General features: G+C 43.8%; 1 protein-coding gene across 1 annotated transcript; it reads left to right on the top strand.

Moving 5' to 3' along the window:
- The first annotated feature begins 17,613 nt into the window (after positions 1-17,613).
- On the top strand, positions 17,614-22,399 carry LOC135561920 (uncharacterized). The gene has a single exon (XM_065004334.1). The coding sequence runs from the start codon at positions 17,629-17,631 to the stop codon at positions 18,286-18,288; it is 660 nt and encodes a 219-aa protein (XP_064860406.1). The 5' UTR covers positions 17,614-17,628; the 3' UTR covers positions 18,289-22,399.
- Positions 22,400-27,013: the final 4,614 nt, after the last annotated feature.

Below are 27,013 nucleotides of genomic sequence, written 5' to 3'. Positions count from 1 at the left end.
TTTATGGGATAGTTGGCTAGCCTTCCGGTTAAAAAAAAATATTAGTTGCCTGAAATCCGGTATCTATATTTGAGGTAAAAAATTTGATATTAAATGACGCGGGGTCAAATTTTACAATACATTTTGTGGGACACGCTGTATATGTAACTTTTTTTGAAAACTCAACTTAAATTGCAATGAAAATCGGTGGTCAGCTAGAATGGTGTCTTTAGTTGTGAAACGTACCGTTAGTTTCCAGTCCTTTTAAAAGTTGAGCTCGAGGTGATTTCAGTTAGCTAAGTGTAGTGTTCTAGACCCTGTGCTGTATTGCTTGACAAGAGTGGTCCTTTTTAAAACCGACTACCGCCGTGGCCAAAAGTTTTGAGAATGACACAAATATTAATTTTCAGTCTGCTGCCTCAGTTTGTATGATGGCAATTTGCATATATTCCAGAATCGTATGAGTGATCCGATGATCACTCCTGATTTGCCATGCAAATGAACTGAATCACCCAAAAACATTTCCACTGCATTTCAGCTCTGCCACAAAAGGACCAGCTGACATGTCAGTGATTCTCTCGTTAACACAGGTGTGAGTGTTGACGAGGACAAGGCTGGAGATCACTCTGTCATGCTGATTGAGTTGGAATAACAGACTGGAAGCTTCAAAAGGAGGGTGGTGCTTGGAATCATTTTTCTTCCTCTGTCAACCATGGTTACCTGCAAGGAAACACGTGCTGTCATTATTGCTTTGCACAATAAGGGCTTTACAGGCGAAGATATTTCTGCAAGTAAGATTGCACCTAAATCAACCATTTATCGGATCATCAAGAACTTCAATGAGAGCAGTTCAATTGTTGTGAAGAAGGCTTCAGGGTGCCCAAGAAAGTCCAGCAAGCGCCAGGACCGTCTCCTAAAGTTGATTTCAGCTGTGGGATCGGGGCACTACCAGTACAGAGCTTGCTCAGGAATGGCAGCAGGCAGGTGTGAGTGTATCTGTACGCACAGTGAGGTGAAGACTTTTGGAGGATGGTTTGGTGTCAAGAAGGGCAGCAAAGAAGCCACTTCTCTCCATGAAAAACATCAGGGACAGACTGATATTCTGCAAAAGGTACAGGGATTGGACTGCTGAGGACCGGGGTAAAGTCATTGTCTCTGAATCCCCTTTCCGATTGTTTGGGGCATCTGGGGGAAAAAAGCTTGTCCGGAGAAGACAAGGTGAGCACTACCATCAGTCCTGTGTCATGCCAACAGTAAAGCATCCTGAGACCATTCATGTGTGGGGTTGCTTCTCAGCCAAGGGAGTGGGCTCAACCACAATTTTGCCTAAGAACACAGCCATGAATTAAGAATGGTACCAACACATCCTCGAGAGCAACTTCTCCCTACCATCCAGGAACAGATTGGTGATGAACAATGCCTTTTCCAGCATGATGGAGCACCTTGCCATAAGGCAAAAGTGATAACTAAGTGGCTTGGGGAACAACACATCGATATTTTGGGTCCATGGCCAAGAAACTCCCCAGACATTAATCCCATTGAGAACTTGTGGTCAATCCTCAAGAGGCGGGTGGACAAACAAACAACCCACAAATTCTGACAAACTCCAAGCATTGATTATGCAAGAATGGGCTGCCATCAGTCAGGATGTGGCCCAGAAGTTAATTGACAGCATGCCAGGGTGGATTGCAGAGGTCTTGAAAAAGAAGGGTCAACACTGCAAATATTGACTCTTTGCATCAACTTCATGTAATTGTCAATAAAAGCCCTTTGACACTTATGAAATGCTTGTATTTATACTTCAGTATTCCATAGTAACATCTGACAAAAAATATCTAAAGACACTGAAGCAGCAAACTATGTGGAAATTAATATTTGTGTCATTCTCAAAGCTTTTGGCCACGACTGTAGGTGTGCTATGCAAGCAGAAGAACACTGTGTGCATCTCACTGCCTGTCTGCAGCACACACAGCAGAGTACACTCTCATGTCCTCCCCGCCTTCGCCACGGTCCTCAAATGCACTCAGACCAGCTCCTGTGATGGACCTCTGCTGCAGACGCACACACACTCCCAGGTGTCTGAAGGTAGCGTTGAGCATAGTAACACCTCTCATCTACTGCACCATGCCATTCTGCTATATAACACACACACTCCCAGGTGTCTGAAGGTAGCGTCGAGCATAGTAACACCATCCTCTCATCTACTGCCATTCTGCTATATAACACACACACTCCCAGGTGTCTGAAGGTAGTGTCGAGCATAGTAACACCATCTCTCATCTACTGCACCATTCTGCTATATAACACACACACTCCCAGGTGTCTGAAGGTAGCGTCGAGCATAGTAACACCATCCTCTCATCTACTGCACCATTCTGCTATATAACACACACATGTCCTGAACACACACGCCTGAAACGGAGTGAAACATGCTCTCATCTAAACAAGAGTTTAATATCTCCACATAATTGACTACTTCCTCTTGCACATGCTTCTGTACATAAACTCGTAACGTGTAATATAATATAATATAATAATATATATATATATATATAATAATATATATATATATAATATAAACAACTACACAATACATTATTCTGTTCAACATCAAATAGAACAACTGTCTCCCTCTGACACATCCCATCAGTGCACTTCACACCTCAGTAAAACTACCTCTCTCTAGCCTCCCACACACACACACTCAGCCCAACCTGTAACAGCTGCCGGTAGCTACCGGTTCCCGGTATTGATTACAGTATGTGCATCTGAACCAAGGATGGAGAAGCCATCATCTGTCCTGTCTGTTCGAGACAGAGCGGCGGCTCCCGTTACATTAAATTGGTCTCCTCTCTGAAAGACTTTCTGGACTTCCTCCCAAAAATCACCCTATTCCGTATTTAGTGCACTACTTTGGAACCGGGCTCTAGTCAAGAGCAGTGGTGGGAGAAAGTACTAAATTGTCCAACTTTGGTGAAAGTATCGAGTACATGCTATGCATCACATTTCCTATATTAAGCAAACCAGATGGCACAATTTTCTTGTTTTAAAAATGTACGGATAGACGGGCACTCCAACACTGAGGCAGTAGGGATGATAATGTTATATTGATAGGTGCGTGATTTAGGCCATATTACTGAAAGTGTTCATACCCCTTGACTTAATCCACATTTTGTGTTAATTGTTTTGTTTTTACAAATCCGTTTTGAACTACTGACTGTCTAAACAGCAAGTTACAAGTGACCAAATCAGATGTCTGAAAACACAGCAGTCATTTGCTGACAAGGCTATGCTAGTTGTCATAGTAACAACGTTTGTGTGTAGTGGTGTAGGCTGATTGGTGGTGGTGCTTGTGCTTCCTATCACTCAGAAGTTATGTAGCAAGCTAAGGTGACAACAACGTTGTCATGGACGTTTCCCAGTTGCTTTGAATGTTCAAAATTATAGGGTAAGAAAAAAAAATGTAAAGCCTCAATGAGTCATTTTTGGCTAGCCACAGCAGTCCGCTAGCTAGCGTAAACTCACCCGATTCCGTACAAATGTGCGCAACCTCAACATTCAAAGAACTAATGGGACTGTAGCGACTGTGTTGAATGCAAAATCTGGGGCGTGAACTACGTTTCTATTGAAGCGTTGATCGACATGGTAATGGCTCTATAGTATTGCAGAAAAGTTCATAAAACGGACCCTCCGTTACATCGGGATGTGTCATGCCGTAACGTACAGCACGCTTAAAGCAACTATTTCTGTCTTACAATCTCTCCAGCAGGTGTAGCACTTTTCTCATCGTTGGACAGTGACGGGGGTAAGTGGGGATACCTAGTTATTTTTTAAGTCATCACTGCAAGCGATCATGACTCAAAAGCCATTGTTTAACTTCTGAAGATCACTTTAGCAACCCCTAAAAACCTGATTCAAATTCCACACACACCTTCAATTAGGTTTGCAATGAAACATTATATGAACTCTTTATAGTGTTTTATTTTTTAGAGGTGATAAGATGGACAGATCGAGTGGAAAAAAAGCAGTTTCTCCACATCTCTCCTTCTCACTATCACGCATTAGTTTCGCTTCCCCACCCGCCATTTAAAAAAATACCCGACGGAGCTCATTACCTTCTTGAATCATGCAGAAACGGGCAGCGTGGAGGTCTCGGCATGGATTTTGTTTGGAAAGGGGAGAAATTGTGCTTTACCAATAGTATTGACATTACAGTTCTGGAAGTATTACGTTTTTTGGGCGCTAAAATAAGGTCAATTCTACGGACCAAGGCGATGTACAAAAGTGAGTGAGTTTATGTTCGCTGTTTATCTTTCTAGCACATTTACTCATTTGTGTGTAAACAATTAACAAGCTAGTTAGCTACCACATGTTATTGTCAAACTGTCAACTGAGCAGCTAGTTAACTACCACATGTTATTGTCAACCTGTCAAACTGTCAACTGAGCAGCTAGCAAGCTAGTTAACTACCACATGTTATTGTCAACCTGTCAAACTGTCAACTGAGCAGCTAGCAAGCTAGTTAACTACCACATGTTATTGTCAACCTGTCAACTGAGCAGCTAGTTAACTACCACATGTTATTGTCAAACTGTCAACTGAGCAGCTAGTTAACTACCACATGTTATTGTCAACCTGTCAACTGAGCAGCTAGTTAACTACCACATGTTATTGTCAAACTGTCAACTGAGCAGAGCAGCTAGTTAACTACCACATGTTATTGTCAAACTGTCAAACTGTCAACTGAGCAGCTAGCAAGCTAGTTAACTACCACATGTTATTGTCAACCTGTCAAACTGTCAACTGAGCAGCTAGCAAGCGGCAAGATATGCTAAAAACCACTTCAGGGCAAATAAATCTGATTTGACCGTTCAGATGGCTAGGAATCAGATTTGTATCTGACTTCAAACCACGTCCCCACTTGTGCTATGTCATGATATATAGTGCCTTCAAAAAGTATTCACACCCCTTGACTTTTTTTCAAACTTTGCTGTCTTAATGCCTGAATTTAAAATTGATTAAATTGAGATTTTGTGTCGAAGTGGAATTGTTTTTAGAAATGTTTACAAATTAATTTAAAAAATGAAAAGCTGAAATGTCTTGAGTCAATAAGTATTCATCTCTTTTATGGCCATAAACCTAAATGAGTTCAGGAGTAAAAATGTGCTTAAGTCACAAGTTGTTGTATGAACTCACTCCGTGTGCAATAATTGTTTTTTCTTTTTTCTTTTTGAATGACTACATCATCTCTGTACCCCACACACACAATTATCTGTAAGGTTCCTCAGTCAAGGAGTGAATTTCAAACACAGAATCAACCACAAAGACCAGGGAGGTTTTCCAATGCCTCACAAAGAATGGCATCTATTGGTAGATGGGTAGAAATCAAACAAAAAGCAGATATTGAATATCCCTTTCAGCATGGTAAAGTTATTAATGACACTTTTGGATGGTGTATCAATACACCAAGTCACTATAAAGATACAGGTGTCCTTTCTAACTCAGTTACAGGAAAGGAAGGAAACTTCTCAGGGCTTTTCACCATGAGGCCAATGGTGACTTTAAAACAGAGTTTAAAAGCTGTGAAAGAGGAGAAAACAACTGAGGATGGATCAACAACATTGTAGTTCCTCCACAATACTAACCTAAATGACAGTGAAAAGAAGGAAGTCTGTACAGAATACTAACAATCTGAAACCTGCATCCTGTTTGGAGTAAGGCACTAAAGTCAACCTGCAAATAATGTGGCAAAGAAATGAACGGTGTCCTGAATACAAGTGTTTGTGTCTTGGGCAATTACAACACATCACCAAGTACCACTTCATGTTTTCAAGCATGGTGGTGGCCGACATGTTATGGTTATGCTTTTCATCGGCAAGGACTAGGGATTTTAAAAAACAAATGTCTTTTAAAAAACAGTATTGAGCTAACCACAGGCACAAACCTAGAGGAAAACCTGGTTGTCTGCCTTCCAACAGACACTGGGAGACAAATTGAAGTGGTACTTGGTGACAAGGTTGTTGTCCTTTCAGCAGGACAACAACCTAAAACACAAGGCCAATTATACACTGGAGCTGCTTACCAAGACGACATTGAAAGCTCCTAAGTGGCCTAGTTAGTTTTGACTAAAATCAGCTTGAAAATCTATGGCAAGACTTGAAAATGGCTGTTTAACAATGATCAACAACCGACTTGACAAAGCTTGAAGAATTTTGAAAAGAATAATGGGCAAATGTTGTCCATGCTCTTGGGGCCCAATTCCGACTTAGGATATTATGTCTTTCTTACGCACTTCTCAGTAGTTGGTATTCAGACTTCACTTCTTTTTTTTTTTTACTGTGGGCGAGTTGATATGTGTGCTTCAGTTTGCTGCCATATAAATGGTTTCACATTCGTCTCCAGTGATTGAGGTAAAATATATCTAAAAACAAGTGTAATTTATATTTATAATTCCTTTATCCAAACGGATGACTCATTCACCCAGCTCATCTTAATAGCTCTTATCCAGCTGGAAATAGCAGTGCAGAATAAAGTAGATGCCTTTTTCCACTTGGAGCCGGTAGGTTTGCTAGACCTTATTCATGGTTTATTCTCACGTAAAGGTGGTGGAAATATTAGGAGATTAGGTGAGAATATGGCGTATCTGCAGACACACCTCTGCCACCCAGAACGAATAGCAGGTGAATAGCGTAAGTTCGTCAGAATACGCATAGAGAGAAAAGTGTATAAAAAGGGAACAACGTTCCGGTTACACGTTCTTACCTCGGGTTGGAATCGGGCCCAAGACTTACCCAGAAAGACTCACAGCTGTAATCACTGTCAATGGCGATTCTAACTTATTGAATCAGGTGTGTGAATACTTACGTGAATTTGATTTCTGTACTTATTTTTCAATAAATGTGCTAAAATTTCTGAAAACATGTTTTCACTTTGTCATTATGGAGTATTGTGTGTAGATGAGTGAGGAAAAACATATATTAAATCCATTTTGAAATCAGTCGAACACAAAATGTGGAATCAGTCGAGGGATGTGAATACTTTCTGAAGACACCTGGACCACCTATTGATGAGCCTTTTTAAGTGACTCAGGTGTTACATGAGGTGGAAAGGAGTTCCACTTTAACCACACTTAAAGTACTTAAGTAAAAATACTTTACAGTATTACGTTTTTTTTTTGCGGATACTTTGTGCTGTACTTTACTAATTATATTTTTGACTTTTACTCTGCTACATTCCTAAAGAAAATAATATACTTTTAACTCCATACATTTTTCCTTGACCCCGAAAAGTACTCGTTACATTTTGAATGCTTAGCAGGACAGGAAAATGGTCCAACTCATGCACTTATCAAGAGAACATCCCTGGTCATGTCTACTGCCTCTGATCTGACAGACTCACTAAACATGAATGCTTCATTTGTAAATGATGTCTGAGTGTTGGAGAGTGGCCTTGGCTATCCGTACATATAATAAAACAAGATATTGTGGCGCCTGGTTTGCGGACCCTTTTTTTTCACCTGAAATGACGTACCCAAATCTAACTGCCTGTAGCTCAGGACCTGAATCAAGGATATGCATATTCTTGATTCCATTTGAAAGGAAACACTTTGAAGTTGATGGAAATTCATTTAAAAAAAAATATATATATATAATTGTTTTTTTATTATTTCACCTTTATTTAATAATGTAAGGAATTTGAAATTATTTATAATCTTACTTTTGATACTTACTATTTTACTTTGAGCACACAGTCATACAATCTCCATTGACATTCAATGTGGCACCATCACAGGATGCCACTTTTCCAACAAGTCAGATTGTCAAATTTCTGTCCTGCTAGAGCTGCCCCAGACAACTGTGCTGTTATTGTGACATGAAACATCTAGGAGCAACAACGGCTCAGCCGTGAAGTGGTAGTCCATACAAGCTCAGAACGGGATCGCCAAGTGCTGAAGCGTGTAACACGTCAGCAAAATAACTGTTTGTCGGGAGCTTCATGAAATGGGTTTCCATGGCCGAACAGCCGCCCACAAGACTACGATCACCACTCGCTATGCCAAGTGTCAGCTGGAGTGGTGTAAAGCTAACCGCCATTAGACTCTGGAGAAGGGGAAACAAGTTCTCTGGAGTGATGAATCAGGCTTCACCATCTGGCAGTCCGAAGGATGAATCTGGGTTTGGCGAATGCCAGGAGAATGCTGCTTGCCCCAATGCATAGTGCCAACTGTAAAGTTTGGAGGAGGAATAATGATCTGGGGCTATTTTTCATGGTTTCGGGCCCCTTAGTTTCAGTGAAGGGAAACTTAACACTACAGAATACAATGACATTCTAGATCATTCTGTGCTTCCAACTTTATGGCAACAGTTTGGGGAAGGGCCTTTCCTCCCCGAACACAAAGCGAGCATTTTTTATTGTGCAAGTACAGATAGTACTTCCCCGTTTCACACAAATTTTTTGAAAATGTTCTTCCGTTATGTGCCTACTAAACACTGTGTGGTTTCGAGGCAGCGCTAGACAGGAGTGTTAATTGTCCTGCGGATGAGTAACCATGTCTGAATGTCCTAAGATGCAGCGTGAAGGCTGCCTCTGTCTCCTCCTGTCTCTGTTTAGACAGCAGTTCTCCCTCTGTGTGGACAGCAGTTCTCCCTCTGTGGACAGCAGTTCTCCCTCTGTGGACAGCAGTTCTCCGTCTGTGTGGACAGCAGTTCTCCGTCTGTGTGGACAGCAGTTCTCCGTCTGTGTGGACAGCAGTTCTCCGTCTCTGTGGACAGCAGTTCTCCGTCTGTGTGGACAGCATTTCTCCGTCTCTGTGGACAGCAGTTCTGTCTCTGTGTGGACAGCAGTTCTCCGTCTCTGTGTGGACAGCAGTTCTCCGTCTCTGTGTGGACAGCAGTTCTCTGTCTCTGTGTGGACAGCAGTTCTCTGTCTCTGTGTGGACAGCAGTTCTCCGTCTCTGTGTGGACAGCAGTTCTCAGTCTCTGTGGACAGCATTTCTCTGTCTCTGTGTGGACAGTAGTTCTCCGCCTCTGTGTGGACAGGAGTTCTCCGCGTCTGTGTGGACAGCAGTTCTCCGTGTCTGTGTGGACAGCAGTTCTCCGTCTCTGTGTGGACAGCAGTTCTCCGTCTCTGTGTGGACAGCAGTTCTCCGTCTCTGTGTGGACAGCAGTTCTCCGTGTCTGTGTGGACAGCAGTTCTCCGTGTCTGTGTGGACAGCAGTTCTCCGTGTCTGTGTGGACAGCAGTTCTCCGTGTCTGTGTGGACAGCAGTTCTCCGTGTCTGTGTGGACAGCAGTTCTTGGAGATGTAGAGAGCACTAACACCTTTCACTCCAAAACAGTAAAACGTCATAAACATTTTTGATACCAGTACATACTGTACTATCTAGTACTACTGAACAACCGGATTTAATGGGTGTTTTATGCAGTTGGTTTTTATTGCTCTTTCTGGCTGATGTGAGCTGAATTCTGATTGTGCCTCTTAAAAGCTTTTGTTAGTGCTGCATTACTGCATACACAAGCATGAAAAAATATGGACTTCTCTTTCTCTCTCAGCAGGTGATTTGTCTCTCTCAGCAGGTTATGTCTCCAGTTCCTCTGCAGTCCAGCCCAGTAAAGCTCCCTCAATGTAGAGCATACTCTGAAACTGTACACACAGGCACTGCTATCCCTATGAGCAAAATACGTTTTTATTTATTTATTGAAAATACATATTTTTAAATGTCTTGTGCTCACTGTGATGCAGCCAGCATGCACAACAAGGAAATGGGAAGGCCTATTAGACCTATTTGGAGCAATCGGGGTCAAACACTTATTTTAATACACAGATGCATGTTACTACAAATTGTATCCCCAACTATCATGCTTCTGATGTTGTAATGAGTGCAACAAGCCATTACTGAATAACTTGCTTTCATACAACCCAGTCCTTCCACCAACGTGACATCTTACTACCAAGACACTACCATGCATTCCATACACCCTAGCTGCCAATGGAGTAGCCCTGCCTCACCCGTGACCCTCTCCCCCCCCCCAATCCCCAATCAGACCTCATGATGCACAAGGGCCTCCTGTCGGGCTGTATCACAGTCTGGTTTGGCAACTGCACTGCCCTCAACCTCAAGGCTCTCCAGAGGGTGGTACGGTCTGCACAACGCATCACTGGGGGTAAACTACCTGCCCTCCATGACACCTACAGCACCCGATGTCACAGGAGGGCCAAAAAGATCAAGGACAGCAACCACCCTAGCCGTGGCCTGTTCACCCCGCTATCATCTAGAAGTCAGTACAGGTGCATCAAAGCTTGGAACGAGAGATTGAAAAACAGCTTCTATCTCAAGGCCATCAGACTGCTAAACAGCAATCACTAACTCAGAGAGGCTGCTGCCTACATTGAGACCCAATCACTGGCCACTAATAAATGGATCACTAGTCACTTTTGAACAATGCCACTTTAAATAATGTTTACATATCTTACATTACCCATATCACATGTATATACTGTATTCTATACCATCTATTGCACCTCAGCCATCGCTCATCCATATGAATATGTACACATTCTCATTCACCCCTTTAGATTTGTGTGTATTAGACAGTTGTTGGGGAATTGTTAGATGACTTGTTAGATATTACTGCACTGTCGGAACTAAAAGCACAAGCATTTCGCTACACTCGTATTAACATCTGCTAACCATGTGTATGTGACCAATAACATCTGCTAACCATGTGTATGTGACCAATAACATCTGCTAACCATGTGTATGTAACCAATAACATCTGCTAACCATGTGTATGTGACCAATAACATCTGCTAACCATGTGTATGTGACCAATAACATCTGCTAACCATGTGTATGTAACCAATAACATCTGCTAACCATGTGTATGTGACCAATAACATCTGCTAACCATGTGTATGTGACCATTAACATCTGCTAACCATGTGTATGTGACCATTAACATCTGCTAACCATGTGTATGTGACCAATAACATCTGCTAACCATGTGTATGTGACCATTAACATCTGCTAACCATGTGTATGTAACCAATAACATCTGCTAACCATGTGTATGTAACCAATAACATCTGCTAACCATGTGTATGTAACCAATAACATCTGCTAACCATGTGTATGTAACCAATAACATCTGCTAACCATGTGTATGTAACCAATAACATCTGCTAACCATGTGTATGTAACCAATAACATCTGCTAACCATGTGTATGTGACCAATAACATCTGCTAACCATGTGTATGTAACCATTAACATCTGCTAACCATGTGTATGTAACCAATAACATCTGCTAACCATGTGTATGTAACCATTAACATCTGCTAACCATGTGTATGTAACCATTAACATCTGCTAACCATGTGTATGTAACCAATAAAGATTTGATTTGATGATGATGATGATGCAATTCCCTCTATCCAGCAACTGCTATGTCACTCCATCCAACTAGCACCAACAAACGTAGGCAGAGGAGATTCAACTAATCTGGGACAGAGTGTCTGTGTATGCAGGGAAGGATGGATGGATGCAGGGATGGATAAGGGATTGAGAGCAGGCTTTCAGGACTGTGTTTTAGTGATAGAGAGGTGAGGGGGGGGGAGGGGTGAGATTATATCTGAGATGGAAGTAATACTGTAATGCATCCTGAATTATCCTATCAAGAGCCTTGTTTAGTGTGTGTGTGTGTGTGCACCAGTCTCATAACAGGACAGGATCCGCGTTACGTATCCCTCTGGTTTGCTTGGCTCACACACTAAGCCACGGATGGACACGTTGTTGTTGATGGTAGCAGTGTCCACCCACTGAGCACAGACGTCAATTCAACGTCTAGTCCATGTTGGTTTAACCTAATTTTATTGAACCAACATTAATTCACCCATTTTGTGTGCGTGTGTGTTTGAACTCTTGGCAACCTGTCCATGGGTTAGATGAGAAGCTACTTTTAACTGTGTTGTGCAACCAACCAATGGTGGCTTCCCAAACATTAAGCTAACTACAGGATGACAGGGTTTGAGTAAGGGAAATTGGAATTATAATTTTTATTTGACCTTTATTTAACTAATTGACATGGAACTGACCCTAACCGTGCAGCATGTGCACCGCAAAACCCCAGTTAATCCTAATATCACTCACTCCCAAAACCCTCCAACCAACCCCAGTTAATCCTAATATCACTCACTCCCAAAACCCTCCAACCAACCCCAGTTAATCCTAATATCACTCACTCCCAAAACCCTCCAACCAACCCCAGTTAATCCTAATATCACTCACTCCCAAAACCCTCCAACCAACCCCAGTTAATCCTAATATCACTCACTCCCAAAACCCTCCAACCAACCCCAGTTAATCCTAATATCACTCACTCCCAAAACCCTCCAACCAAAACCCTCACTCCCAAAACCCTCCAACCAACCCCAGTTAATCCTAATATCACTCACTCCCAAAACCCTCCAACCAACCCCAGTTAATCCTAATATCACTCACTCCCAAAGCCACACAAGCCCTCCTTTAGCCTCTAGCCCTCTCTCGCTCTCGTTAAAGTAAGGGCAGTAGCGGTAGTTGACAGATTGTTTCTGATGTCATGCAGATCCGGAGATGAAAACGGAGGCTAAGTGAGCACCATCTCCCATTTCCACCCACCCAATCATGCTCAGTCAATTGCCACTAGCGTTACTCACCCAAGGTAGTAGGTTTTAAAAGCGGCTATTTAAAGTAACACTCTCGCTCCCACCCTCACTACCACCATGAACCAATACTGTATGTACCTCCACCCCAGATCGATCTCACTCTTTCCCTGTTGTGTTATTTTCCACCTAGCCGGCCATGACTGAAAGCATCTGGTCAATAACTGTCTAGACAGCTATGGTGGCAGCAAATGGAACCAACAACCGAAAGCATCCATTAGATACCTGAGGTCAAAATAACCATGGCTACCGCTTAATCTTTCTCATGTATACAACAGTAGCCTCAAAATTCTTGTTTGAAAAGTAATTGAATTACCTGATTTTAGTATTTGAACACAGGTCTGAGTAGCTTATGTAGTAGTGTGTGTTTTAACGGACAACAGCAGGTAACAGGATGTCGGTCTCTGAACGTTGTTCTAGATCTGGGCCCATTTATTAATAACAAAGCGTCTCAGACTGCTGATCTAGGATCAGTTTCGCCTTTTTAAGATCATAATGAATATGATTATATAGATCAGCTTTCCTACTCTGAAACGCTTTGTGGATTCGCCCCTTAGGTGCTCTGAGTTGGCGGATGTTTTGATAAAGGTGCACTGGTTGTTACATATTCTATGGTATGACCCTTCCTCCTCTTCTTGCTTCACTTCTTCTGTTGTTTTAGTGTCATCTTCCTGCTTCACTTCTTCTGTTGTTTTAGTGTCATCTTCCTGCTTCACTTCTTCTGTTGTTTTAGTGTCATCTTCCTGCTTCACTTCTTCTGTTGTTTTAGTGTCATCTTCCTGCTTCACTTCTTCTGTTGTTTGTGTCATCTTCCTGCTTCACTTATTCTGTTGTTTGTGTCATCTTCCTGCTTCACTTATTCTGTTGTTTGTGTCATCTTCCTGCTTCACTTATTCTGTTGTTTTAGTGTCATCTTCCTGCTTCACTTCTTCTGTTGTTTGTGTCATCTTCCTGCTTCACTTATTCTGTTGTTTTAGTGTCATCTTCCTGCTTCACTTCTTCTGTTGTTTTAGTGTCATCTTCCTGCTTCACTTCTTCTGTTGTTTTGTCATCTTTTTCACTTCTTCTGTTGTTTGTGTCATCTTCCTGCTTCACTTATTCTGTTGTTTTAAACTTCTTCAAATCAAATCAAATTTATTTATATAGCCCTTCGTACATCAGCTGATATCTCAAAGTGCTGTACAGAAACCCAGCCTAAAACCCCAAACAGCAAACAATGCAGGTGTAAAAGCACGGTGGCTAGGAAAAACTCCCTAGAAAGGCCAAAACCTAGGAAGAAACCTAGAGAGGAACCAGGCTATGTGGGGTGGCCAGTCCTCTTCTGGCTGTGCCGGGTAGAGATTATAACAGAACATGACCAAGATGTTCAAATGTTCATAAATGACCAGCATGGTCGAATAATAATAAGGCAGAACAGTTGAAACTGGAGCAGCAGCACAGTCAGGTGGACTGGGGACAGCAAGGAGTCATCATGTCAGGTAGTCCTGGGGCACGGTCCTAGGGCTCAGGTCCTCCGAGAGAGAGAAAGAAAGAGAGAATTAGAGAGAGCATATGTGGGGTGGCCAGTCCTCTTCTGGCTGTCCCGGGTGGAGATTATAACAGAACGTGGCCAAGATGTTCAAATGTTCATAAATGACCAGCATGGTTGAATAATAGTAAGGCAGAACAGTTGAAACTGGAGCAGCAGCATGGCCAGGTGGACTGGGGACAGCAAGGAGTCATCATGTCAGGTAGTCCTGGGACATGGTCCTAGGGCCCAGGCCAGTTGAAACTGGAGCAGCAGCATGGCCAGGTGGACTGGGGACAGCAAGGAGTCATCATGTCAGGTAGTCCTGGGGCATGGTCCTAGGGCTCAGGTCCTCCGAGAGAAAGAAAGAGAGAAGGAGAGAATTAGAGAACGCACACTTAGATTCACACAGGACACCGAATAGGACAGGAGAAGTACTCCAGATATAACAAACTGACCCGACACATAAACTAATGCAGCATAAATACTGGAGGCTGAGACAGGAGGGGTCAGGAGACACTGTGGCCCCATCCGAGGACACCCCCGGACAGGGCCAAACAGGAAGGATATAACCCCACCCACTTTGCCAAAGCACAGCCCCCACACCACTAGAGGGATATCTTCAACCACCAACTTACCATCCTGAGACAAGGCCGAGTATAGCCCACAAAGATCTCCGCCACAGCTCAACCCAAGGGGGGCGCCAACCCAGACAGGCCGACCACAACAGTGAATCAACCCACCCAGGTGACGCACCCCCCCAGGGACGGCATGAGAGAGCCCCAGTAAGCCAGTGACTCAGCCCCGTAACAGGGTAGAGGCAGAGAATCCCAGTGGAAAGAGGGGAATCGGCCAGGCAGAGACAGCAAGGGCGGTTCGTTGCTCCAGAGCCTTTCCGTTCACCTTCCCACTCCTGGGCCAGACTACACTCAATCATATGACCCACTGAAGAGATGAGTCTTCAGTAAAGACTTAAAGGTTGAGACCGAGTTTGCGTCTCTGACATGGGTAGGCAGACCGTTCCATAAAAATGGAGCTCTATAGGAGAAAGCCCTGCCTCCAGCTGTTTGCTTAGAAATTCTAGGGACAATTAGGAGGCCTGCGTCTTGTGACCGTAGCGTACGTGTAGGTATGTACGGCAGGACCAAATCAGAGAGATAGGTAGGAGCAAGCCCATGTAATGCTTTGTAGGTTAGCAGTAAAACCTTGAAATCAGCCCTTGCTTTGACAGGAAGCCAGTGTAGAGAGGCTAGCACTGGAGTAATATGATCAAATTTTTTGGTTCTAGTCAGGATTCTAGCAGCCGTATTCAGCACTAACTGAAGTTTATTTAGTGCTTTATCCGGGTAGCCGGAAAATAGAGCATTGCAGTAGTCTAACCTAGAAGTGACAAAAGCATGGATTAATTTTTCTGCATCATTTTTGGACAGAAAGTTTCTGATTTTTGCAATGTTACGTAGATGGAAAAAAAGCTGTCCTCGAAATGGTCTTGATATGTTCTTCAAAAGAGAGATCAGGGTCCAGAGTAACGCCGAGGTCCTTCACAGTTTTATTTGAGACGACTGTACAACCATTAAGATTAATTGTCAGATTCAACAGAAGATCTCTTTGTTTCTTGGGACCTAGAACAAGCATCTCTGTCTTGTCCGAGTTTAATAGTAGAAAGTTTGCAGCCATCCACTTCCTTATGTCTGAAACACATGCTTCTAGCGAGGGCAATTTTGGGGCTTCACCATGTTTCATTGAAATGTACAGCTGTGTGTCATCCGCATAGCAGTGAAAGTTTACATTATGTTTTCGAATAACATCCCCAAGAGGTAAAATATATAGTGAAAACAATAGTGGTCCTAAAACAGAACCTTGAGGAACACCGAAATTTACAGTTGATTTGTCAGAGGACAAACCATTCACAGAGACAAACTGATATCTTTCCGACAGATAAGATCTAAACCAGGCCAGAACATGTTCGTGTAGACCAATTTGGGTTTCCAATCTCTCCAAAAGAATGTGGTGATCGATGGTATCAAAAGCAGCACTAAGGTCTAGGAGCACGAGGACAGATGCAGAGCCTCGGTCCGTTGCCATTAAAATGTCATTTACCACCTTCACAAGTGCCGTCTCAGTGCTATGATGGGGTCTAAAACCAGACTGAAGCATTTCGTATACATTGTTTGTCTTACATTGTTTGTCTTCATTGTTTGTCTTCTGTTGTTTTAGTGTCATCTTCCTGCTTCACTTCTTCTGTTGTTTTAGTGTCATCTTCCTGCTTCACTTCTTCTGTTGTTTTAGTGTCATCTTCCTGCTTCACTTCTTCTGTTGTTTTAGTGTCATCTTCCTGCTTCACTTCTTCTGTTGTTTTAGTGTCATCTTCCTGCTTCACTTCTTCTGTTGTTTTAGTGTCATCTTCCTGCTTCACTTCTTCTGTTGTTTTAGTGTCATCTTCCTGCTTCACTTCTTCTGTTGTTTTAGTGTCATCTTCCTGCTTCACTTCTTCTGTTGTTTTAGTGTCATCTTCCTGCTTCACTTCTTCTGTTGTTTTAGTGTCATCTTCCTGCTTCACTTCTTCTGTTGTTTAGTGCAAAGTAATTACATCTCCCGAACACATCTCCACATCCCTCATCACCACAAGATCACAGGAATCTAGAGGTGTGACGTGTCTTCTGTCAGTGAGGAAACCATTCAGCCTCGCCGTTAACTTCTTGTCTTGTATTCACATGGTTGGGTGCTGTACGTGCTCTATATGCCACTAGCTTCGTGTGTTTGTTAGCAACAGTAAGGCTTTTCCTTATTTGTTTATATCAAAATTAATGAATAGTTCAACCTCTGAGTTAGAGCAGCCGGCTTGATCAGCTAGCAGGGGAATGGACCAAACAGATGGTGCAAGGGTGTCTGATCATTCCTCAGGTGGTGTGTGTGTGTGTATATATATATGGGGGGGGCAAATGACTGCTGGATAAGGGATCTGAGACACTGAATCTACTGGGTTACGTTTGTCATGGAGCTGGCTCAAACAATAAAGAAATTACATTTCAGGGCCAGACGGTGAATGACAGGAGGGGGAATAGTTGGAAAGAGGGATAAACGAGAGAGGGAGACAATCTGAACATGAACACCACCCCTCCCTCCTCCACTTGCCATCTGATGTCGAGACTGCTCGTTGCCCATAGCAACGCAGAGTGGGAGAGAGGAGGATGGATTGATCCCAGCTGGTGGGAGGGAGGGAGGGCGGAGAGGACAACGGCTCACACAACACACACACTGAGCCAACCACAGAGAGGAGAGGAAAAGGGATAGAATATATGTTATCCGTCTTTTCCTTCTCCTGTTGAAGTAGACTAAGAGCATTGGACATCGCGAGGGGCAAGCAGCCAATCGGCAAGCGACCAATGAGGGGCGAGTGGACTCCTCCCCATAAAGCACTGTGCTGAGCTCCGATCCTTTATAAATGAATGGAGAGGCTCTGAGGCAGCACACTGCTCTCCCACAGAGCACTAGAATCAACAACAGCAGCATAGACGGATGCTCGCACCCAGCCATGAAGAAACGCCACAGACAAGCACATGCCGCAGAGCCCACAGACGACATGGATCCCCACCATCCCCCTGAGGCCTTGGCGCCCCCTCTCACCCTCCCTTTCTCAGCCTCCGGCACCCTGGCCCTCCCGCTCCCATCGCCTGCCACCCGACGCTCCATCTCTATGGGCGACTTCAGGCGGGTGACCACGGCCCTGTACGGCTCGGAGCCCCCCTCGACGGCTACCACCGCCCCCTCCTCCAAGATGGTGACCCCCAGCTCTAGCATGGAGTTTGAAGCGGCCCGTCGGCGCCTGCTAGAGATGGAGGAGCGTCAACGGGTCATCCGGGAGATGGAGAGACGCCTGGAGGAGCTCCGGGAGGTGTTCGTGCGCTCGGAGCAGGAGGCGGTGGAGCATGGCGAGGTGTTGACCCGCATTGCCTGCGGCGCCCAGCAGGGGGAGATATACGCGGCCGAGAACAGCGAGCGGCTCAAGAAGGGGCTGCGATTCAGGAAGCACCGACCCACCATTGTCTTCTCCTCCATGCTGGGACTCCGTACGTGTCTTCCCTGGCCCGTCAAGCTCAAATGACCCTTAAACTACAGACTGACACCATTCCCAAACTGTCACCCCTCCTTGAGGCTACAACCCCCCTCCCCCCCTTGAGCTCTTATTGATTCCAGGAAGCTGGCCCTCTTTGGACTAATGGGTGTGTATTGTATGTCTGGGATGGTTTGGAGGCCATGGGACTCACATGGTGAATCTGTAAAACTAAAAGTTGTTTTATGAAACCATACTTGTACAAACGCAACAACAACGAAAATGTAATCGCTTCGATGTGGTTGGTCGATTCTTTCTTATTTGCTTTGTGTTGAAGGAAGTGGGAATGACAGAAGAAGAGAGTCACAGTGCAGGTATTGGAGCATGAGGTAGAGAGAAGTGAGGGTTACATAACAAAGCCCGGGCTGACGGGATGGGGGCGAGCGTTGAACAATCTGCCTTTTCAACCCACTGGAGTGAGAACAGAGGAGCAGAGTGCAGTTGAGGTTTCACTTTCTCTTTTTTTGTTCTTTTTTTTTTTTGCTGCATTGTTTTGTAAACCCAGGGGGGAAAAAGGGGGAGTCAGAAAGAATGGTTGGTAGAGGGCCTTGGATGACCGCAGGGTGTCGAAGGGCAACGTGCCTTGGCATTCCCCAGCACACTCACTATATCTCCCAGCCAACTCATCTTCTGAGCTTCAAAGGTCAAACCCCCAGCGGAGTAGTAGTCTGCTCTCTCAGGACATGAGAAACAAACCAGGTCCTTCTGGGACGCTTCCACCTGTGGCCTATTCTTTGTCGCCTGGCAACCCAGGCCTAACTCACCTTCCAGAATGTATCCGACAAACATTGTGTCCTTGGAAAACAAGAGGTTCAAGAACAACTTCCTTTTCTGGTGCATTTGCTTCAACTGGACCTGAGCGATGGACAATGGCGCTGTTCGCAAAACTGTGTTTGTTTGACTATGGCAGAGCTGGCCGCCTCAATGCTTTTACGGTTGATGAAATGTTTGAGGATTGCGTTAGCCATGCCATGGCCAGCGAGACAAGCACAGGTAGGGTATATACTGTATAACAAGATGATAGGCTAGCTGAGAGATGGAGGGTGGATGATTTGTGCAAAAGGATGACAGTCAGTCACGTGAGAGGGAGGGGTTAAAAAGATGATTAAACAGCAAACAGACATTTTAATATTATTGACGTTATTGCATCAAATAAAATAAAATGTAGTTTTGTCACATACGCATGGCAAGCAGATGTCATTGCGAGTGTAGCGAAATGCTTGTGCTTCTAGTTCTGACAGTGCAGTAATATCTAACACACACATCTAAAGGAATGTAATTAAGAATATCTAAATATATGGATGAACAATGTCAGAGCGGCATAGACTAAGATACAGTAGAATAGTATAGAATACAGTATATACATATAAGTAATCAGTAATGAAAGATATGTAAACATTATTAAAGTGACGAGTGATCCATTTATTGAAATGGCCAATGATTTCAAGTCTGTATGTAGGCAGCAGCCACTCTGTGTCAGTGATGGCTGTTTAACAGTATGATGGCCTTGAAATAGATGTTTTTCAGTCTCTCGGTCCCAGCTTTTGATGTACCTGTACTGACCTCGTCTTCTGGATGATAGCGGTGTGAACAGGCAGTGCCTCTGGGGCGGTTGTTGTTCTTGATGATTTGTTTTGGCCTTCCTGTGACATCAGGTGCTGTAGGGCAGGTAGTTTGCCCCCCCATATATTATTAAATTATACTGGAAGTCTACAGGCTACAAAGGTTCTTCATTAAATGCCTTATACAATGTATGTGTATATACTAGTGTGAGGATGGAGTCCTGTGTAGCTCGGTTGGCAGAGCATTATGCTAGTGTGAGGATGGAGTCCTGTGTAGCTCGGTTGGCAGAGCATTATGCTTGCAGCACCAAGGTTGTGGGTTCAATTCCCACAGGGGACCAGTATGAAAAAAGTATTCAAATGTATGTCACTCTGGATAAGAGCGTCAATGCTAAATGACTTAAATGTAAAATAATGAATTCATGACCATTGATCTAACGATGACAACCAGAACACCAATGTCCATGTTGGAATACATTGAAACTCATGCAATATTTTCAGCGCTGTACTTTTGTTGTGCGTTTTGCTATGAAATACTAAGTTTCCTAAAGAGCTCTGGGCAGAATGAATGTATTGTTTAAATGTGTTTCTCAATAAATATTGTTCCCTTAACTTGTTAATGGCCTGTGGTTGAAAATACGATTCTCTGTCTGGATATCTTAACAAACCTCGTCTTAAAATGTGTTTAATTAAATGTATCCTCCTTGCTTCAGGGTTATCTGAATCATTCCCCTCCTCTCTGCACAATTGAGTTGCAGGGACACATTTCCCCTTGAATGTGTGACTGATGGAAGGACAGTTCGGCAGAGTCAAATACAGTATCTTGGTTAGCCACATTTTCAGAGGATTCCATGATAGACATTAGCCTGGTCCACAGTCCTGACTGCCGCTGTGCTCTCTATTTATTTTGTTTAACATCAAACAAAATAAATGGTAGAACGAGGTTAGATAGGCATAGCCTGGTCCAGTCCCATATCTGTTTGTGGTGTCTTACCTTTTCTTATAGTCAATGTCGGACAGCATAAACCGATATGGGACCAGGCTTTAAAGGCATACAGCTAAGCCAAACTGGCAATCAGAACTGGTTTAAAGATAGCCTAAAATAATATCAAGCGTTCTGCATCAACCACAGGTCCAAAACAAGTTTTATGACAATATGACTATTCTGTAAATGAATGTACTTATCTTCTATTGTGTTAAATAGTTCATTTGTGATGTGAAAGTGTTTCCTTCTGTTAAAATTAACGTAAGGCTGAGTTTACACAGGCAGCCCAATTCGGATCTTTTTCTGACAGTTGGTCTTTTGAACAATCAGATCAGATCTTTTGCCCATAATTCGGCAAAATATCAGAAATTGGCTGCCTGTGTAAACGCAGCCTAATAGTCCTAAAATATATTTAATTTTTCAACCGGGTTTAATCTGTTTATTTTAAATTATATAATGTCCTTCATTATTACATTTCCATGTTGACCTTAAATACGTTTAGATGTATTTTAAGCTCTACTGATAAAATGTGTTGATGCTCATTGCTTTGAATAAGGCTTTTGCATTCTAGAATGTTTTGCTAAAGTGACAAATTGCTTGTAATACATCATTTAATCATAGGCTTTAGTGCAGAGTTTAAACAAATGAACAATGTTCCGTAAAGACAAGAAAAATTGGCTTTTTTACATTGTTCAGGACAATTTGTTCTCGGTTCTGTCAGAGAGGGACTGGTAGTATACTGCTAGTTGGGGGAGAGAAAATGAATTAAGGCAATCTGGAATGTGGTCTATTTTCCCGGAGAGTGTGTGAGAATGCTTATTGCTTACCCATGCATATTTTGACATTTAAATCAGCTCTTACATCTGTTGGGCAAATGTCTCTTTTCTTTCTCTTCTCTCTTTCTCTCCTCGCTCTCTCTCCTTCTCTCCTCCCCCTCTCTCTCTCCTTTGAAGTGACGCATTTGGCCTGTCACGACTGGTACAGAGGTAGTAGTCTGTCACCTTGGAGCACCAGAGCAGAAAAACAGAGCCTGCTCAGCATAACTGAAATGGCTCATGACGTAATGACATAATGAGACGATCCATGCATCCTGCAGAGAGGAAGCCAAGGGACCTGATGACAAAACACCCATAACGCTGCTGGAAGCATCAGCAGACAAACGCCAGAAATGACATGTGTATTCCATTCTGAATGAAGAACATCCTGGGTTGAGCTTGTTACAATACCCATATTAAACTTGAGTTATAAGATGGGACGGTGCTGAACGTGACCAGTACCAAATGTGTCGAGAGACCCCATTGACCAATAGGATGCAAGATCTTCCATCATGCGTCCAAAAGATTGGCTTCTCCTTGGAATCTCTGATGTTCAGGATTTTGTCCTGATTTGTAATCTGTCCTGAAGTGAAGGCTTTAGTTATTTGGTGCACCTCACTTTGCCTGTACTGTCCACTCTGAAGAATGTATGTATTGGTCATGATCTGGATGAGGGAGCCGTACCTTCTCCAATGGGTCTGGATGTACTGTATAATAAACATTGACAGGAAATGACATCATCACTGTGTTGGCCCCTCATTGCCCACCAATGACAGCAAGATGTTGAAAATATGCATATTCAACCAGAAACACATTTTTAGCATATTTTGCTCATAGAGAAACTCTTTAGGCCTAATACCTGTTAGTTTATAATTCTAGTCATGTTTGTCCCAGAGTACCATGCCTGGTTTCTCCATGATGTTGTGTATCTCCAGTCAAGAGAATCAAAAAGCATTCATCTGTAATATCGTTGTGTCATTCACATGGTACATCAAAGCTATGAGACTACAAGGTAGCGATCTGACTGCAGCGTCCACATTGGCAATGTGATTTGATCAAACTTCAGTGTGAAATCATTATTCATCTCCATTTTAAATGCTAAATAAAAATAGTAATAAAATAATACATTTATTTTGTAAAGAGCTTTTCATTACAGAGTTCTCAAAGCTCTACTGAGTACAAAATACTGTATATAAAGTAAGAATAATGGGTTGCTGAGGTCGGGTGACTGTGGAGGCCAGGTCATCTGATGCAGCACTCCATCACTCTCCTCCTTGGTCAAATAGCCCTTACACAGCCTGGAGGTGTGTTGGGTCATTGTCCTGTTGAAAAACTAATTATAGTCCCGCTAAGTGCAAACCAGATAGGATGGTGTATCGCTACAGAATGCTGTGGTAGACATGCTGGTTAAGTGTGCCTTGAATTCTAAATGAATCACAGACAGTGTTACCAGCAAAGCACCATCACACCACCTCCCCCATGCTTCACGGTAGGAACCACACATGCAGAGATCATCCGTTCACCTACTACTATGTCTAATTTTGACCCATCAGACCAAAGGACAGATTTCCACCGGTCTAATGACCACTGTTCATGTTTCTTGGCCCAAGAAAGTCTCTTCTTCTCATAGGTGTCTTTTAGTAGTGGTTTCTTAGCAGCAATTCCACCATGAAGGCCTGATTCATGCAGTCTCCTCTGAACAGTTGATGTTGAGATGAGTCTGTTACTTGAACTCTGTGAAGCATTTATTTGGGCTGCAGTTTCTGAGGCTGGTAACTCTAAATGAACTTAACCTTGTGACTGTCCTCATGAGAGCCAGTTTCAACCCAGCGCTTGATGGTTTTTGCAACTGCACTTGAAGAAACATTCAAAGTTCTTAATTTTCTGCATTGACTCTCCTTTAATTATCTTTAGTCTTTAATTATGGACTGTTGATTCTCTTTACTTATTTGAGCTGTTCTTGCCATAATATGGACTGGTTGAGAGAATGTCAAGAGTGCAAAGCTGTCGTCAAGGCAATGGGTGACTACTTAGAATCTGAAATATAAAATATATTTTGATGTTTAAACTTTTTTGGTGACTACATGATTCCATGTGTTATTTCATAGTATATGATAGTCAGGATGATTGGTGATAGGACACCATCACATACAGTATATCATGTTAGCAGCTTAGCTGTCATGCTGTATCTCTTAACACTGTACATCCTCTCCACGGCTAAGCCATGTGGCTGATGTCTGTTGCTGTTGTGGGTCCTGTGTGGTTGACCAGTTAAAGCGAGAGCCACACATTGCTGGTCCAGGTTTGACATTTTGATCATAATAAGATTACGTGGACAGGGAGGGACCTGATCCTAGATTTTTTTTAACATTTGATTTATTTCACCTTTATTTAACCAGGTAAGCTAGTTGAGAACAAGTTCTCATTTGCAACTGTGACCTGGCCAAGATAAAGCAAAACAGTTCGACACAAACAACAACACAGAGTTACACATGGAATAAAAAGATCAGCACAATACAGGTCTACTTCCTGGCTGCCTCAGCACCACCCTGACCCTCCGTCCTCTGAGAAATACAGGTCTACTTCCTGGCTGCCTCAGCACCACCCTGACCCTCCGTCCTCCGTCTTCTTCCTGGCTGCCTCAGCAACCCTGACCCTCCGTCCTCTGAGAAATACGAGTCTTCTTCCTGGCTGCCTCAGCACCCATCCTCCTTCCTGATCCTCCTTCCTCTGAGAAATAGTCTACTTCCTGGCTGTCTACTTCCTGGCTGCCTCAGCCCCACCCTGACCCTCCGTCCTCTGAGAAATACAGGTCTACTTCCTGGCTGCCTCAGCCCCACCCTGACCCTCCGTCCTCTGAGAAATACGGGTCTACTTCCTGGCTGCCTCAGCACCACCCTGACCCTCCGTCCTCTGAGAAATACGAGTCTACTTCCTGGCTGCCTCAGCACCACCATGACCCTCCTTCCTCTGAGAAATACGGGTCTACTTCCTGGCTGCCTCAGCACCACCATGACCCTCCTTCCTCTGAGAAATACGGGTCTACTTCCTGGCTGCCTCAGCCCCACCCTGACCCTCCGTCCTCTGAGAAATACGGGTCTACTTCCTGGCTGCCTCAGCCCCACCCTGACCCTCCGACCTCTGAGAAAAGAGTGATGTCATATCTGTCACTTACACAACCACCTGGCTGACGCTAGCCCGGGATAACAATCCATCCAGCCACCTGGCGATCCAAGCTCCTCTACTGCTGCCTACTCTGAGGACCAGACTGTCCCATATACGCCTGCTCTCTTTCATGTGTGTACATAAACACACAGTAAGAGCATTCAGTAAAAGGCTGTGATCCTGAGAGTGATCTTACTGTATAATGGCAATCCCTGTGCTCGGTGACGTGGGCTGTACTGTGTTAATCCTAGGGGATTTGGATGAGGGGTTGTAAGGTAAAGTAGGGTTGGAGGACATGGGACATTTGGTTTCAGGTAGGTATTCATTCAATTGAATGTTCTACTTCCTGGTTGCCATCTGGCAGTCCGACAGACGAATCTCGATTTGGCGGATGCCAGGAGAACTTTACCTGCCCGAATGCATCCTGCCAACTGTAAAGTTTGGTGGAGGAGGAATAGTGGTCTAGGGATGTTTTTCATGGTTTGGGCTGGGCCCCTTAGTTCCAGTGAAGGGAAATCTTAATGCTACAGAATACAATGACATTCTAGACCATTCTGTGCTGTCAAGTTTGGGGAAGGCCCTTTCCTGTTTCAGAATGACAATGTCCCCGTGCACAAAGCGAGGTCCATACAGAAATGATTTGTCAAGATTAGTGTGGAAGAACTTGACTGGCATGCACAGAGTCCTGACTTCAACCCCATCGAACACCTTTGGCGTGAATTGGAACACCAACTGCGAGCCAGGCCTAATCGGCCAACGTCAGTGCCCGACCTCACTAATGCTCGTGTCTGAATGGAAGTCCCCCAGCAATGTTCCAACATCTAGTGGAAAGCTTTCCCAGCAGAGTGGAGGCTGTTATAACAGCAAATGGGTGACCAACTCCATATTAATGGCCATGATTTTGGAATGAGAAGTTGGACGAGCAGGTGTAGTGCATCAATATTAGCGTCAGATGATGACGTTTATAATCTTTTTAGTTCCAGTATCTAATCAGAATGACTGAGATGGATTGCATGTGTTCTACACTCTCTTATCCCTTTATTTTTTGGACACCAAAGCCCATTAATATTTTACATTGTTCTCTCTCATGCATTATGTACGAGAACAAAAGTTTAATGCATCAAAACATGTAAATAATTAAATCCATCCTGAAAGTTACTTTTCATAATACAAATATTGAATATAGTGTAAAAAACAGATGTTAAAACGGTATTTAATAATCTCGTAACATGGAAAGGACAGAGAGCAAAACACATTTACTATATTACAAATACTTAAATGACAGAAATACTCCATTATATTGATGTTCTATCTTACATTGTCAGCACAGAAACCATGTGAAACAAAGTCTCAACCATAGAGGCAGTTATTTATATAAAGTTTAAAAATGATAAAGACATGGAAGAACAACAGTAAGTGGGCTAGTCTATACTGACTATACTGACTGGGCCCTTTGGGGCTCTGCTAGTCTATACTGACTGGGCCCTTTGGGGCTCCTCTAGTCCATACTGACTGGGCCCTTTGGGGCTCCTCTAGTCCATACTGACTGGGCCCTTTGGGGCTCCTCTAGTCCATACTGACTGGGCCCTTTGGGGCTCCTCTAGTCCATACTGACTGGGCCCTTTGGGGCTCCTCTAGTCCATACTGACTGGGCCATTTGGGGCCCCACTAGTCCATACTGACTGGGCCATTTAGGGCTCCTCTAGTCCATACTGACTGGGCCATTTGGGGCTCCTCTAGTCCATACTGACTGGGCCATTTGGGGCTCTGCTAGTCCATACTGACTGTGCCATTTGGGGCTCCTCTAGTCCATACTGACTGGGCCCTTTGGGGCTCTGCTAGTCCATACTGACTGGGCCATTTGGGGCTCTGCTAGTCCATACTGACTTGGCCCTTTGGGGCTCCTCTAGTCCATACTGACTGGGCCATTTGGGGCTCCTCTAGTCCATACTGACTGGGCCATTTGGGGCTCTGCTAGTCCATACTGACTGGGCCCTTTGGGGCTCCTCTAGTCCATACTGACTGGGCCATTTGGGACTCTGCTAGTCCATACTGACTGGGCCATTTGGGGCTCCTCTAGTCCATACTGACTGGGCCATTTGGGGCCCCACTAGTCCATACTGACTGGGCCATTTGGGGCTCCTCTAGTCCATACTGACGGGGCCATTTGGGGCTCCTCTAGTCCATAC

Source organism: Oncorhynchus nerka, linkage group LG18, assembly GCF_034236695.1.
Source record: "Oncorhynchus nerka isolate Pitt River linkage group LG18, Oner_Uvic_2.0, whole genome shotgun sequence".
NCBI classification, from domain to species: domain Eukaryota; kingdom Metazoa; phylum Chordata; class Actinopteri; order Salmoniformes; family Salmonidae; genus Oncorhynchus; species Oncorhynchus nerka.
Note: the sequence above shows the minus strand (reverse complement) of the source record. Positions and strands in the feature narration are given on the sequence as shown.